The sequence below is a fragment of the Pongo pygmaeus genome, chromosome 5 (genome assembly GCF_028885625.2).
Source record: "Pongo pygmaeus isolate AG05252 chromosome 5, NHGRI_mPonPyg2-v2.0_pri, whole genome shotgun sequence".
NCBI classification, from domain to species: Eukaryota; Metazoa; Chordata; class Mammalia; order Primates; family Hominidae; genus Pongo; species Pongo pygmaeus.
The window spans coordinates 106,231,549-106,246,773 of NC_072378.2; the positions used below are offsets into that span (position 1 = coordinate 106,231,549).

Genomic DNA, 15,225 nt, shown 5'->3' on the forward strand with positions numbered 1-15,225 from the left:
AACTTATTTCATCATTATTTGTCAATTATTCCCAATAAGAGACTAAAACAGTAAGAATTTGAAAAAATAACATGATGCCTAGAAGGATGATAGAAGAATGTACCCTTCTTTCATTTTCTTATGTGTTGCCTAAAGTATTGAAACATCTTTCAAGAAAGTGTAAAATAAGTATGCAGGCTGGGCGTGGTGGCTCACACCTGTAATCCCAGCACTTTGGGAGGCTGAGGCGGGTGGATCACCTGAGGTTAGGAATTCAAGACCAGGCTGATCAATAAGGTGAAACTCCATCTCTACTAACAATACAAAAATTAGCTGGGCGTGGTGGCACGTGTCTGTAGTCCCAGCTACTCGGGAGGCTGAGACAGGTGAATTACTTGAACCTGGGAGGTGGAGGTTGCAGTGAGCCAAGACTGCGACACTGCGCTCCAGCCTGAGCAACAGAGCAAGACTCGGTCTCAGATAAAAGAAAAAAGAAAGCAGACTCCATTCTGGAATCAGTTTTTAGCTATCATTAACACAGTTGAAAATTCCAAGTTTCTCATTTTCTACCTATAATGGCAGAGAAAAAAACTGACAGAGGAAGATGTTTCACAATTATTAGACAAATCAGGACAAAATACAAAGAGAGACAGCAGTACTCTAGACTTTAATGACAATAGTGAAATTGATCATTTAAGTGAAATCTCAAACTCTGAGTATTTAGATGATATCTTAAATTTTCCATAGCTCAAGAACTAATAGAAGAACAATATATTTCTAGGGACAAAAAGGAACATCTGGTAATCTTAACAGCTTAGTCACCAACAGAAAAAACTTCATTACATGATATTTTATGACAAAAACCTGGACCATTCCATTTTACTAAAAGAACGTGTGACAATATTATTTCATCTTTTATGCTATTTACACAAATTTATTTGATAGTGGGCAAATGCAAAAGGTCTATTTATATAAAAAGAAGACTGAAGGAATTAGATCACATAGAAATGAAAAAAAGTACTGGGCTGCTCAGTCTAATTGGTGTTGATTCACATAAAAAAGAAAATATTTCATAATGAAATCATGAGCTGGCAAAGGGTTTATAGATTTCTTCAAGTATTATTAACACTATTAGATGCAAGAAGGGCCAGAAGTAATAAACTAGAACCTCTCAGAGGTATATTTGAATGTATAAAAATTAATGAGCAATTAGTTGCATTCAGGGGATGTTGACCATTTTAGATACCTTTAAAACTAGAAAAATATGAAATGAAAATGTAAATTTGCTGTACTTAAACCTGTATTAAAATTTCTAATAAAGTTGTTATACACTATTCCTTTATTCTAAATTCTCTAAATTATTTGCAAAATGACTTATATACACTCACACACACACACACACACACACATTTTAAAGTTCATTGGGGCTGGGTATGGTGGCTCATGCCTGTAATCCCAGTACTTTGGGAGGCTGAGGCAGGTGGATTGCTTGAGCCCAGGAGTTCGACACTAGCCTGAGCAACATGGCAAAACCCTGTCTCTACAAAAAAAATTAGCCAGGCATGATCTGTACTCAACAGAGTGAAACCCTGTCAAAATCTTTTTTTTTTTTTTTTTTTTTGAGACAGAGTCTTACTCTGTCGCCTAGGATGGAATGCAGTGGTGCGATCTTGGCTCACTGCAACCTCTGCCTCCCAGGTTCAAGCAATTCTCCTGCCTCAGCCTCCCGAGTAGCTGGGATTACAGGCGCGCACCACCACACCCGGCTAATTTTTGTATTTTTAGTAGAGATGGGGTTTCTGTTGGCCAGGCTAGTCTTGAACTCCTGACCTCATGATCTGTCCGCCTCAGCCTCCCAAAGTGCTGGGATTACAGTCATGGGCCACTGCACCCGGCGCTACAATCTTAAAATTTTTTTTTAAATTTCACTGGTCCCAGATGGTAAATGATGACAACTCCTTTGTCTTGGTGTATTAAGAATTAGGAGATAAATTTAAACATATGCTTCCTTAAAATTATATTTAAATTTAAATTAGCTGGGTATGGTGCCATGCGCCTGTAGTCCCAGCTACTTGGGAGGCTGAAGTGGGAGAATTGCTTGAACCCGGGAGGCGGAGGTTGCAGTGAGCCAAGATAGTGCGACTGCACTCCAGCCTGGGCGACAGAGGGAGACTCCATCTCCATAAAAAAATAAATAAAGTATTAACATAAAAACATTCTAAATATTATAAAAATGAACAATCATCCTGTAATGATTTTTTAAAAATAAAAATGAACCAGAAAAACGAAGGAGTAAGATAACCATTTACTTATTTCTATTGTCAAATTCCTTAATTAACATGCGGTTCAATACAAATTTTTATATTAGAAATATTTTCATGCAAAGATATTAATTCCAAACAAATATGCTATCTGAATTCACTGGTTCCCAGATTGCTTACTTCTAATGAATCTATTGATATTCAAGAAAATCTATAAAAGAAAACAGAACTGGCAAAAATTAAAGGTACTGAGTTTCTCTTACACTTTCATCTGATTTACATCAAGGATTTCAAAAGTACTAAATTGTACAACTCTTCTAAACAGATATTACATACAGTTTTGTGAGGAGGCTTCTAACCCACAACACAGAAACCACATACACCATAAGTAAATCATAATGTAACTATTGGCTATTATGTTGCTACTTCTACCATCTAACTTAAATTTAATAGAAAAGGAGGTAGTAAGGATTTGAACCTGGAATACGGTCCGCCCTTGGTATGTGTGGGGATTGGTTCCTGGACCTAGTTGGATACCAAAATTCGGAGATGCTTAAATCCCTTATATTAAATGGCATAGTGTTTGCATATAACCTACACACATTCCCCCGTATACTTTAAATTATTGCTAGATTACTTATAATACCTATTACAATGTAAGCGCTATGTAAATAGTTGTTATACCATATTGGACTTATTGCGGTTTCATTTTTATTGTTGTATTATTATTAGTTATTGCTTTTTCCCCCAAATATTTTCAATCCATGGTTGGATGAATCCATGGATGCAGAACCTATGGATACAGAACACCAACTCTTATCCAGAACTGTATTTTCTGTGTAAATAAGAGGACCCAACTAGCTAAAGGCTCAATGTATTGCCCTATAGAAAATGACTGCATGAGAACAGTATTAGGTCTATTTTTACACTTTGTTCTTTTTCTTCTTTACATTGCTCTAGTCTTCCATATTCAATTCTCGAAATGAATATATTTTAATATTTCTTTGCTTTTTGTTTTTTATTCATTACTCCATTTATATGTGTGTGTATGTTTGTGCACGTGTGCACATTGGCACACGGTGTAGCAATAATGGATATTCCCAGAAGGGACATGATTCTAGTATAAATATCTGCACTCAGATAGCAAACTAATACAAGTATTCTAAAATCAGCACTGAAAGAATTTTCCCCATACTGGAGAACTACTGCCCAAGTTCATGTCACTAAAATAAATGCCTCCTATTCGGAAAGTTGCTGCATTCTGATTCACTGGAAACAGGATTACATTTCATTGTAACTGCAAGCATGTAACTACAAATGCAAACCAAAGTAATTTGATTGCTGTGAATATTGACTTACTCTATATGTGGGACAAACACAAACAACTATAGAGCAGCAATGTGTTTCACACCTTTCTAAGCCTATTCTTATATATGAAAAAGTTCAAAAATAATGAATGGATACCACATATATAAAATCTATGTAAGTCACATTTCAAAAATCTAGTTTACAGAATACATTGTTAACCCCTTTATGCCTAGTGTTCCATTATTGGAACGCTAAGCTTGTGGGAGTTATGTAAACTGTTCAAGGTCATTGACAAGGTCTGATTTTTCACACACAAAAAATTTTAACCTCCTGCATAAATGGGTTAAGTTCCAGAAATTCACAACCTTAAAAAGACTGGAAATAAGACAGAAGAATCTGTTAGCATTTATGATTAAAATGTTAAATGTTTTTTAAAAAATTATACACAGGTTTTCACTAAAGCATTTTGCTAAAATTTACTTCTGAAATCACAAAGAGTATTAAATTCTGAGTCATTCTATCACATCTATGTTTAAGATCAACATCAATACAGCCATGGGACATTTAACAACATGGATATGTTCTGAGAAATGCATTGTTAAGCAATTTCATTCGCTGTTCAAACACCACAGTGTACTTACACAAACCTAGATGCCATAGCCTACTACGTACCTAGGCTACATGGTGTAGCCTAATGTTCCGAGGCTATAATCCTGTACAACATGTTACTACACTGAATACTCTAGACAACTGTAACACAATGATAAGTATGTATGCATCTAAACATAGAAAGGATACTATAAAAATACAGATTATCATCTTCTGGGACCACCATCCTAAATGCAGTCCATCATTGATCAAAATTATGTAGCCCAAGAGTATGTATTTTTTTTACAATTCAAAAAGTAATTTCAACTTCTTCCTTTTACCACCTGTCCTGAAAGTCAATTTGCACAGAGTAAAATTTCCCATTAAAGTTATTTATTTTACAGTTGACAAAATGAGAAGCTTGTTCTAAATTTTGTGCTTGAAGATCTAAGATCTAAACCAAAATTAGGGTTTACTTACAAAGTATTCTTTGGAAGGACCAAGAACTGGTCTCTTAAAATAATTCTAATATAAAAGTAACAAATATAAAATGTGAACACCAGTTGTGGTAATAAGAAACTTCAACCCTTAAAATACAATGTTAGAGCACCCTCTGCTGACTAACATCTCAGTCTGAAGAAAGAGACTCTATTTTGAGTTAGGCCAGCACTTTCCATTTCCCATGTAATTTTTAAAAGCTAAAGATGCAAAGATAAAGCTCTAATCAGACCAAACCTCCTTGTAAGCTCTCTACAAATCAACAACAACAAATGTATTGAGTATTCATTAGAAGTATACCACTGTTCTTAAATGTTTTTAATTCTAATTTGGACAAATTGACATAAGCAATTAGAGAGAACAGATAAGACGGGAGAAAAATTTTTAAACAAAACGTTAGCAGGTGTGGTAAAAACAGCCCTGAACTGATACTCTCAAAATCTGGGTTCTAACTTACTTATTTGAGCAAGTTATCTTACTTATTTTTGAGTCTCGGTTTTCCAAATAAAAGCAAGGGGCAAATTTAGATTCGTTCATTCATTCACTGAACAAACATTTATTTATCCCCTCCTATATGCTGCTGGTTTAAGTACAAAGAAAAATGATCCAAAATCTGAACCTTTTTTAACACTGACATGATGCTCAAAGGAACTGCTGCTTATTGAAGCATTTCGCATTTCAAATTTTCAGATTTGGAATACTGTAAGTATATAATACGAACATTCCAAAATCTGAAAAAATTTGAAATCTGAAACACTCTGGTCCCAACCATTTTGGATAAGGGATACTTAACCCATATTAACTCACTTAATTCTTGAAAGAAACTTACGAAGTACAAGGTACCATTATTATCGCTGTTTTACAGACAAGAAAACTGAGATACAAAAAGGTCAAATAACTTGCCCAAGGTTATACCGCTAGTAAGTGATGAAGCTGGGATTTGAAATCTGGTTTCTGACTCCAGAGTCAGCATCCTTAATAACCATTATGTTACAATACACAGTTATAACATGACAAGAATATAGGAAGTACACACGTAGTGTAGAGATGGCACAAACGTAGAAATGATCACTTTGGGCTAAAAAGAACCACAAAAAAGGTCATAGTTAAGCTAGATGTTAGAAGTATGAGCTACAGGAGGGAATACATGAATGAATAATTAATTACAACCAAAACAAAGGATGCTGGAAAGAGCAAAAAAGATTTATCAAATTAGATGAGCAAAGAAACAGAAGCCCAAAACATTATCCAACATTCATTAAAACAAGTAGCTTAGTACACCTGGAAAGAAGTGGGATCATGGACAACCTTTACACACACATCATGCTTTAGTGTTTGGCTTTACACTGTAGATGATGAGAAGTCAGAAAAGGGATCCTGAGGAGAATAACAATGTTAGATCTGCATTTCAGAAAGAAAAATTATGGCACTGGGGAAGATAAACTAAAAGTAATAGTATTAAAAGCAGGAAGACAAATTAAGAGGCCACTGAAACAATCCATGTGAGAAATCAGATGGGCCTGAATCCCGAAAAACAAAGCAGGGAGTTTAAGGCATACTTAGAAGCCAGAATCAGAATCTAGAGGCTAGATGATGAGGGAATCAAGAGTGGAGATGAACATCAACAAATTTAAAAGATCCAAAATTACAGTGAGCTCTTTTTTGATTACAATAGAATCAAACTAGAAATCAATAATGAAAAGATAACAGAAAAACCACTAAATGTGGAAATTAAACACATTTCTAAAAAAAACTAAGGTTCTAAAAGAAAGCCTCAAAAGAAAATTTTAAAAATACACAGACCTGAATGAAAACAAAAACAGAACATATCAAAATTTATGGTCTACACTGAAGTCTGGCTGAAATAGATATTTATAACACTAAATGCTTGTACAACATTGTGAATGTAATTAACACTACCATGGTTAAGATGGTAAATTTTGTTACATGCATTTTACTACAATTTAAAAAAGAAATTAAGGTAAGAGCTCAAAAAAATAACCTAAGTTCCTTTTCAAGAAACTAGAAAAAAATAATAAAACCAAAGCAAGCAGAAGGAATAAAACTATTAAAAACAAAAAACAGAAACCAACAAAATTGGAAATTTTAAAAAGGAGAGAAAAATCCATGAACTACAACACTGGTTCTTCAAAAAAATAAGTAAAATTGGTAAACCTCTAACAAAGCTGACAAAAATGAAGACAACACTACAGATCCTAAAGTCATTCACAGACAAGGAAATACTATAAACTCTATGTTCATAAATTCAACAACTTAGAAAAAACAAACCAACTCCCCAAAACCCATAAACTACCAACACTCAATGAAGAGGAAATAGGCAAGCTGAGCAGATCTATATATATCAAAGAAATTGAATTGGTAATTAAAATGCTCCCCAAAAAGAAACCTCCAGACCCAAGTGGTTTCACTAGATATCTATCAAACACTTAAAGAATTAACAGCATTTTTACACGATCTTTTCCAGAAAATACATCAGAACAGAACACTTTCGAACTCAGTTTATAAAGCCAGTATAACCCTAATGCTAAATCAGACAATAGAAAAAATAGAAAACTACAATCCCTCTTATGAACATAAGACACAAAAATCCTCAACGAAATATTATTTGGCAAACTGAATCCAACAATGTATAAAACTAATTACATTCCATGACCAAATAAGATTTATTAAAGGTATATAAGGTTGGTCCAACACCAAAAATCCACAAATGTCATCTATTATAGCAACAAGCTAAGGAAGAAAAGTGATACAATCATATAATTAGCACAGAAAAGGCATCTGACAAAATCCAACATCTATTCATGACAATTGTGAAAGACTAATACATTCCCCATAAAACTAAGAACACCAGAAGATGTCCATTCTCACCACTCTTATCCAACACAGTACTAGAAGTTCTAGCCACTCCAATAAGGGGAAAAAAAAAAAAAAAAGAAGAAGAAGAAGAAAAGAAATAAAAGGCCTACAGATTGGAAAAATTACATAATTTCTATTTGCAGATGTCAAGACTGTTTACATAGAAAATCCCAAAGGATCTACCAAAAAAACTCCTAGAACTAGTGTGTGAGTTCAGCAAGGTTGCAGAACACAAAAATCAATCACATTTTCCATATACTAAAAATGAACATTCATGCTCGTTTTGGCAGCACATGTACTAAAATTAGAACGATACAGAGATTAGCATGGCCCTGCAAAATGATGACACCCAAATTTGTGAAGCGCTCCATAGTAAAATTTTTTTAAATTATAAAAATAAAAAATAAAGGAACATTCAGAAAACAAAATTAAATTTTTATCTTTTACAATATATGTGGGTCGACATAGAAAGACCTCTAGGTGTTTTCAGCAGCTTTTCTCAAAATAGTCCCAGAATGGAAACAATCCAATGTCCATCAGTTAATGAATAAACAAACAATTTGTGGTACAACCATACAGTGGGATACTACTCAGCAATAAAAAGGAAAAAACCACTGATACATGCAAAAAGGATGAGTCTCAAAAACATTACTCGAGGTAAAATTCAGACACAAAAGGCTACATACTACATGATTCCATTTATATGGCATTCTGAAAAAGGTAAAACAACTGAGATGGAAATTAGATCAGTAATTGCTGTGGGTTGGGGGAAGGAAGAGGTAACTGTAAAGGAGCACCAGGGAATTTTGTGAAATTAAATATCTTCTTATCTTGATTTTGTTAGTAGCTACACAACTGTACACAATTGTTTAAAAACTCTTCAAACCATACTCCAAAAAAGATGAATTGGCCAGGCGCGGTGGCTCACACCTGTAATCCCAGCACTTTGGGAGGCCCAGGCAGGTGGAGCACCTAAGCTCAGGAGTTCAAGACCAGCCTGGCCAATATGGTGAAACCCCGTCTCTACTAAAAACACAAAAATTAGCTGGCGTGGTGGCGGGAGCCTGTAATTTCAGCTACTCAGGAGGCTGAGGCAGGAGAATCACTTGAACCTGGGAGGTGGAGGTTGCAGTGAGCCAAAATCATGCCATTGCACTCCAGCCTGGGCGACAAGAGCAAAACTCCGTCTCAGAAAAAAAAAAAAAAAAGATGAACTTTATTCCACATTAATGATATGGCTGGGATTATTTTTCCCTTCTCACACAGAGTCTGTTAGCCAAGTAGATGAACAAAGAATAGTAAGAAAGAATTAACAGTAAAGGAAAAATAATTTGTTTTAAGAATACTCCATTCTGCTATTATCTATAACTAATTTTACTATATGTACTATTTCTCAAAAAAATCTTTAAAACCAAGCATTTGTTTAAAAAACAAAGCCCCAGTACTCTTATCTATGTCCTACCAACAGGAAGATAAAGCCGTATTTTTACCAACTGAGTATGATGAAAGTCATGATTTGTCAAGGACTTTAGTTTTTTTTTTCTTGCCATTGAGAACTGTCACCTTGCATGAAAAGACAAACTTAATTGAATTAAGCGACAGAATCAGTGACAAGGTTATAAAGAGAGAAGAAACATGAATTTCTGTTCTTTCTTCCCTCACTTATGAGTTGTCTTAACTGGCGACTAATTTCCTTTCCTACCTGAACTTATTTAAAACTCCGAAGAATAAATATAGGAAGGACGTTATTATCCAACTCAAATAAATGCTTCTCTATCCTTAAGACACTTATGTGGTCTCGAAAGTCCAAGTCTTCCAACACTTCAGCGGTAGCTGCTTTCCTACACTGATGGAAATTCATAGAAGTATCCTATTTTGCGAAGCCCACTACTTAAATGCCAGATATTCTTATATTGATAGCCTATTTCCAGGAAGATACATTTTTTAACGTAAGAGAAAACTGCTATTACTGGAAGCAAAGAGAGAAAAGATCAAGACTAAGCCCAGAGGCCCTGGATTACATTTATGCCTCTGGAAGTTATTCATGCCTCATATATATGGAGTACTTAAAAACACTAAAGGAAAAGATGCATCAAAAGTCATTAGCTACAATGAGCTTGCATCATGATGTAACTGTGGAAGTGATATAACACATAAAAAGTTAACACTCCCAAAACTACCATAAAGATACTTGAATATAATTACTTTCACATAAGCTCTCTAAAAGGGAAAAGAACTCCACTCTTTAATAAAAGACTTTCCAAAGGGATAAATACTGACAAAGTTAAGAACATGGTATAATAATATTTAAGCCAAAATCATTGTTTTGCAGTGACAAGGAGAAATGGGTCCAAACACTATTTACCCATAAACCTATAAAATATAAGCCATATTGAATACAAGAATAACCACCACAAGGGACAGCATAAAACAGCAGCTGAAAGATGATGACCTAGCAATCACTTACTTTACAAGCTAAATTGAGGTTTCCCAAATTTTCCACAGTTCCTCAACTGGGGGCGGTTCTGCCTCCATTCAGGGACATCTGGCAACATTTTTGATAATCAAGACTGGAGGAAGTGCTACTGGCACTTGTAGGAAGAGGCCAGAGCTGCTGTTAAACATCCTATAATGTACAGGGTAGCCCACCACAACAAAGAATTATCAAATTCAAAATGTCAATAGTGACCCTATTGAGAAATCCTGCTTTACAATAAAACTGAAAAGCCCCGCTAGTCACACAAAATCTTGAGATAATCTTGTAATACATATAACGCAATACAATGTAAATAACTATAGACAGAAATGTCAAGTGCACACATATATCCCATTGCTACTCTCCCACACTGTTTCCCCCTCCATCCTGTCATTCTACTCTTCTATTTAATAATTGTTGCTCCGTTTACACTTCCTTTAAGTCACCTTCCCATTCCAAAACCTCCAATTCTCCTGAGAAATAAAAAGAAATGGGAAGCATTGCCTTATCTATGCTGTGTGAGGTCTAGAACTACTCAAGAAGAATCAGAGGAGTCTGATACATGATCATGAAGCTCAGTATTGTTTTGATTTAAAGAAAGAATGCTATAACAAGACAACTGTGTCATAAATTCCCAGAACCATCTCAAAGGATTAGAGACGGGACCCAAAATACAACCTTGTATGTTTGTAATCCATTATGAAAAATCTACTCATTCTTGGGATCTCATCAGCACAAGGTGAGTTCCAAAATTTCTCTCCTTGCTAATAAATAGTCCTTTGATTCACATCAGCTGCATTTATTAAACACCTAACTAGCTTCCTTTCAACTGTCCTAAAGCTCTTTCAAAAACTCTTCATTTTAATATTCCCCGATTCAGAGAGCAAGTCCATTTTTAACCAATTTGTATTTTTCATGTTTCATTTAAATCTGTCTTAGCCTGTATTTTTTTCATTGAACTGTATCCAAATGATAGCATTTCAACATTAACATCCAGCATACCTTGAACTATTTTTTTTTTTACATTCTTCTCTCTGTAATTTCTAGTTTCATTAAATATTTTTGGAAGCACAATGAACAAAACTCCCAATAACAGAGGAAGCACAAAAAAACATCATTAGTACATGGATAAGCCCAGGTTTAGGATTTGATTTCAATACCCCCCTTTTTTTTTTTTTTTTTTTTTTTTTTTGAGACAGAGTTTCACTCTTATTGCCCAGGCTGGAATGTAATGGTGTGATAGCTCACCGCAACCTCCACCTCCCAGGTTCAAGCATTTCTCCTGCCTCAGCCTCCCAAATAGCCCAGATTACAGGCATGCGCCACCATGCCCAGCTAATTTTGTATTTTTAGTAGAGATGGGGTTTCTCCATGTTGGTCAGGCTGGTCTCGAATTCCTGGCCCCAGGTGATCCGCCAGCCTCGGCCTCCCAAAGTGCTGGGATTCGTGTAGTATCTGTTCTTATCAGTTCAATACCCTTCTTAAAAATGCAAAACATCAAATTTATTTTTCACGTAAAAAGGAAATCAATATATTTTAAATACTCTAAACCAAGCCTAGTTAAGATGTGCTTCTGGCACAGTGGTCAACTAAATATGGCAATCAGTTTGAACAATGCCACTTAAGGTAATCATGTATTTAAAGATGTTATAAATATTTTGGTGTCAGAAATAAAATTGAATAATGTCAAGAGATGACTTTTCATAAGGGAGTTTTAAATATATCTGAAAATAGCCCATAACCAAATATATTCTTATTGTACCATATAAAAATCTCTTGCTAAAAATATATGAATCTATCCAGTCATCCATGCATCCAAACAGAAGGCAGAAATATTCTCAATAACGTATTCTAATAATAATCTAAACTTCACATATTGTATGTGCTAGACTAATGACTTCTATCCTCGCAGGACTTTTTTTACAATTGTTTCAGGGCACTATACCTTTTTAAAGCTAGTATATACTTAATGCTTAATAATGCAGAAAAATTCACTCACCATTTCAGTGGTGTGCCTTCATATTCAAACCATATCTCACTAATGTCTTCTTGTCTCATAACCTTCTGAAAGTGCTTTTTCACTTTGTCAGTTACCAACGTCAAATAACTTACTCTTGGCAAAAGCAACTGAAATGAAAATTTGTAAAACCGTATTTATTTACTAGTTATTATTTTTAAAAAATACTATGTAGGTTTTTGAATTTTAAGGAAAAACAGCCGTGTTCTTTGCATTATTTTGAATATCCCACCCAAAGTCTACTGCTTTTTATAGAAGATCAAAGGTTAAAGGTTAAGATGTTTTAATATTTCTTATGGGGCCATTACTTTAAGCACAGCTTACCACATAAATGCCCAGAATCATCAACACAAATCTATCTACAATCTTCCTATAACACTAAATAAAAATGTAATTAGATGTCATACTATTTAGGACACTTATTGGTTCTATAAAATTTAACTTAAAAATTAAAATGATTCATCTGAGTCAATTAAACTGTTCTAAGAAGATAATCAACTCGAGTTCTAAAGTATACTTCGACTTATCAATCAAATCTTCTCAACCAGTCCATCATGTTTTGAAGGCTGAGAGAGAATGCTGGGCTAGGTAAAGCCTCAACAAAAACAGTATGAAGAACCTGGTCAGTGTTTTTTCCCCAGAAAAGGTACCCAAAATAAAACAGGAGAGTGTTTCGGAAAATCAATTATGATTTATATAAAGAACTGACAAGTAGATAAAAGAAGGAGGTTGGCAAAAATTTATGGTTTTCCTCCTTTGCAGTAGACACTCTAGCCATTTCTTGCTTTCCTAAGTGTCTGATTTCTTTTGTTGATAAAACTGCTTTGTTATTCTTTTGGCTGCTTTTATAACCGTAACATCTTTCATGCTTTTTATTCAAGGTGATATCTTTTGACTAATACATCAAGTAGAACTACTAAGCTGGCAAATATATTACAAAAAGAGATATTCTGGTTGAAGGAATTTATATTTAATCATGGAAGTCCAAGATAACAGGTACCAACTAGGAAGAAGAACATGACATTGATCCTAGGGGCTACAGAATACAGGGGTATGGGAGGGAGACAGTTGGCATGCTCCAGTATGGAATACAAGGAACTAAATACTATGAACAAGCTGTTGAATAGTATTATGCATTCAACAGAATATAAGTTCTTCTTTTATAAAGAAATAACTGTGATTAGTGAAGAAAGAAAAAGGAATTCTTACTATTTAATATAAGAAAAAGCAGTTTTTTCCCCCACAGGAAGTATTATCACCCCTGTTTTACTTTTAAATAACTTGCCAATATCATGCTATTCTTAAATAAATGGCAGAGAAAAGATTCAGTGTAGTCTTTCAGAAATGACAAACACAGATGTGACATTAAAGTCTCTTAAAAAAAGCAAAACAGCATGGCAAACTAGCTGTTTTCAAAAAACATGTAAGTATAATCTATTAGTCTAATAAGGTCTCTATTAGCAAATCCTGAACTTTAAAAATGATTAATGGGCATTACATAGTAATCTATTCTGTAGAAAATAATATTAACTTAATGGAGACAGTAGGAGGGAAGAAACACCACAGCTAATGGGTATGGATATATCAGCTCCCGATTTTGGAGAGTGTTGTACTACATGCCTTGGCTTCACTTAAAGTTGCTAAAGAACTCACGAATGATTTTTATGAAATAAAATATTTTTTACAATAAGGAAAAAAGAACATTAGACTATAACCTCAATTAAGACAGGAATTTTTGTCTGTTTTGTTCAATGCTACATTTCCACTGCCCAAAATAGTGCCTGCTTTAAAAGGAGGCACACAATAAATATTTGCTGAATGAGTCAGAGATGCCAAAGGTTAAGTGAGGCAGAGCCAACAACTGTAATTTTAAAAGAATACTCATTTTTAAGGCAGAATCCACACTGAAATGTAGCTGCAATTTTCTGTTCCGTTTGGCCCGTGGGAGTAATCTTTAACTAATATATCCATAGAAACACTAAGAAATCACTCTAAGATTTAAGAATGACTATTCTATAGTAAATATAGATACAATTTACCTAGGAAATATTTAAACAAATAAAAATGAAAACAACAATGAAAAGACATCATCTTCTTGCCTTTTACCTGCAGACTATATATACTACTCATTGCTTTTCTTAGATGTATTTCATTGGTTTAAGTTCTTTTTTTTCAATGCGGTAAAATATATCTAGTATAAAATTTACCATTTAAACCATTTTTAAGTGTACAGTTTAGTTACTAAATACATTCACTATCCATCTCCAGAACTTTTTCATCATGCTAAATGGAAACTGTACTTATTAAACAGTAGCTCCCCATTCCCTGCTTCCCCAGCTCCCAGTAACCACCATTTTACTTTCTATCTCTATGAATTTGACTACTCTAGGTACCTTATTTAAGTGGAACCATATAATATTTGTCCTTTAGTGTCTGGTTTATTTCACTTAACATATGTCTTCAATGTTCTTTTAGTTCTTTTACTTTGAATAAGATTAACCACATTTGGAAATACTGTCAGCTACAATGGAAACTATCATTCTCTTATTCCTCATTTAGCCCTAGTATAAAGTATTCCATGACTCTGATACAAGTGATTCATTTTTATCTATATAGCTTAAAAGAATACATATTTTATGCAATTATATGGAATACTTATGTTTCCAAAAAAGTTGCCCATAATTTTATTTCTTTATGCCAAGTCCAATTCTGTCCAACAATTTTCAATTTTAAAATTAGAGACCTTTCTAGGACAAAAATAGAAGTAAAACATACTAGAATTCTGTTCCACTCCAATGTGTAAAGCATCATACTAGGCAATGAGGATACAACATTGAGAGAGACAGAAGAGTCCTTCCCCTTATACAGCATACAGGTTAGACAGCAAAAAAGATACAAAAAAACAAAATTACAAATGTGATTAATGCAAGGAGGAAGTAAAGAATGTTATAAGAGCAAGTAGCAAAGGAATTTAACCTGATCTAGAGTTTCAAGGGAGGCCTTGACAGGAAGTGTAACTTAAGGCAAAGAGTCAAAAGACAGGAGTGAAATGAACATGGGTGAGTGTGGAAGTCTGGGTGTGTGTAGGTATGGGAGATACCTCTGCCTTTTCCAAACGGGACACTGCAAGACAAAAGGCATGGAATGAATATAGAGAAACAAAGAAGGGCACATTTGAGTGAAGTCTAAGACGCTGAATATGATAGGAAGGTAGAGAGTTA

General features: G+C 34.3%; 1 protein-coding gene and 1 non-coding gene across 4 annotated transcripts in view; one reads left to right on the plus strand and one right to left on the minus strand.

Annotated features, from left to right (window-relative positions):
• ATG5 (autophagy related 5) overlaps nucleotides 1-15,225 on the minus strand; it is a 139,424-nt gene that overhangs the window by 109,964 nt on the left and 14,235 nt on the right. For 2 of the 3 annotated variants that reach the window (XM_054489950.2, XM_054489951.2), the window contains exon 3: nucleotides 11,987-12,114. The exons of the other annotated variant lie outside the window; for it this stretch is intronic. In XM_054489950.2, the coding sequence (XP_054345925.1) occupies nucleotides 11,987-12,114 (128 nt within the window). The remainder of the gene's footprint in view (nucleotides 1-11,986; nucleotides 12,115-15,225) is intronic. 3 annotated transcript variants of the gene reach the window in all.
• LOC129039716 (U6 spliceosomal RNA) lies at nucleotides 7,786-7,896 on the plus strand. Its single transcript, XR_008503432.2, has one exon. It is a non-coding gene; the product is annotated as a U6 spliceosomal RNA (small nuclear RNA).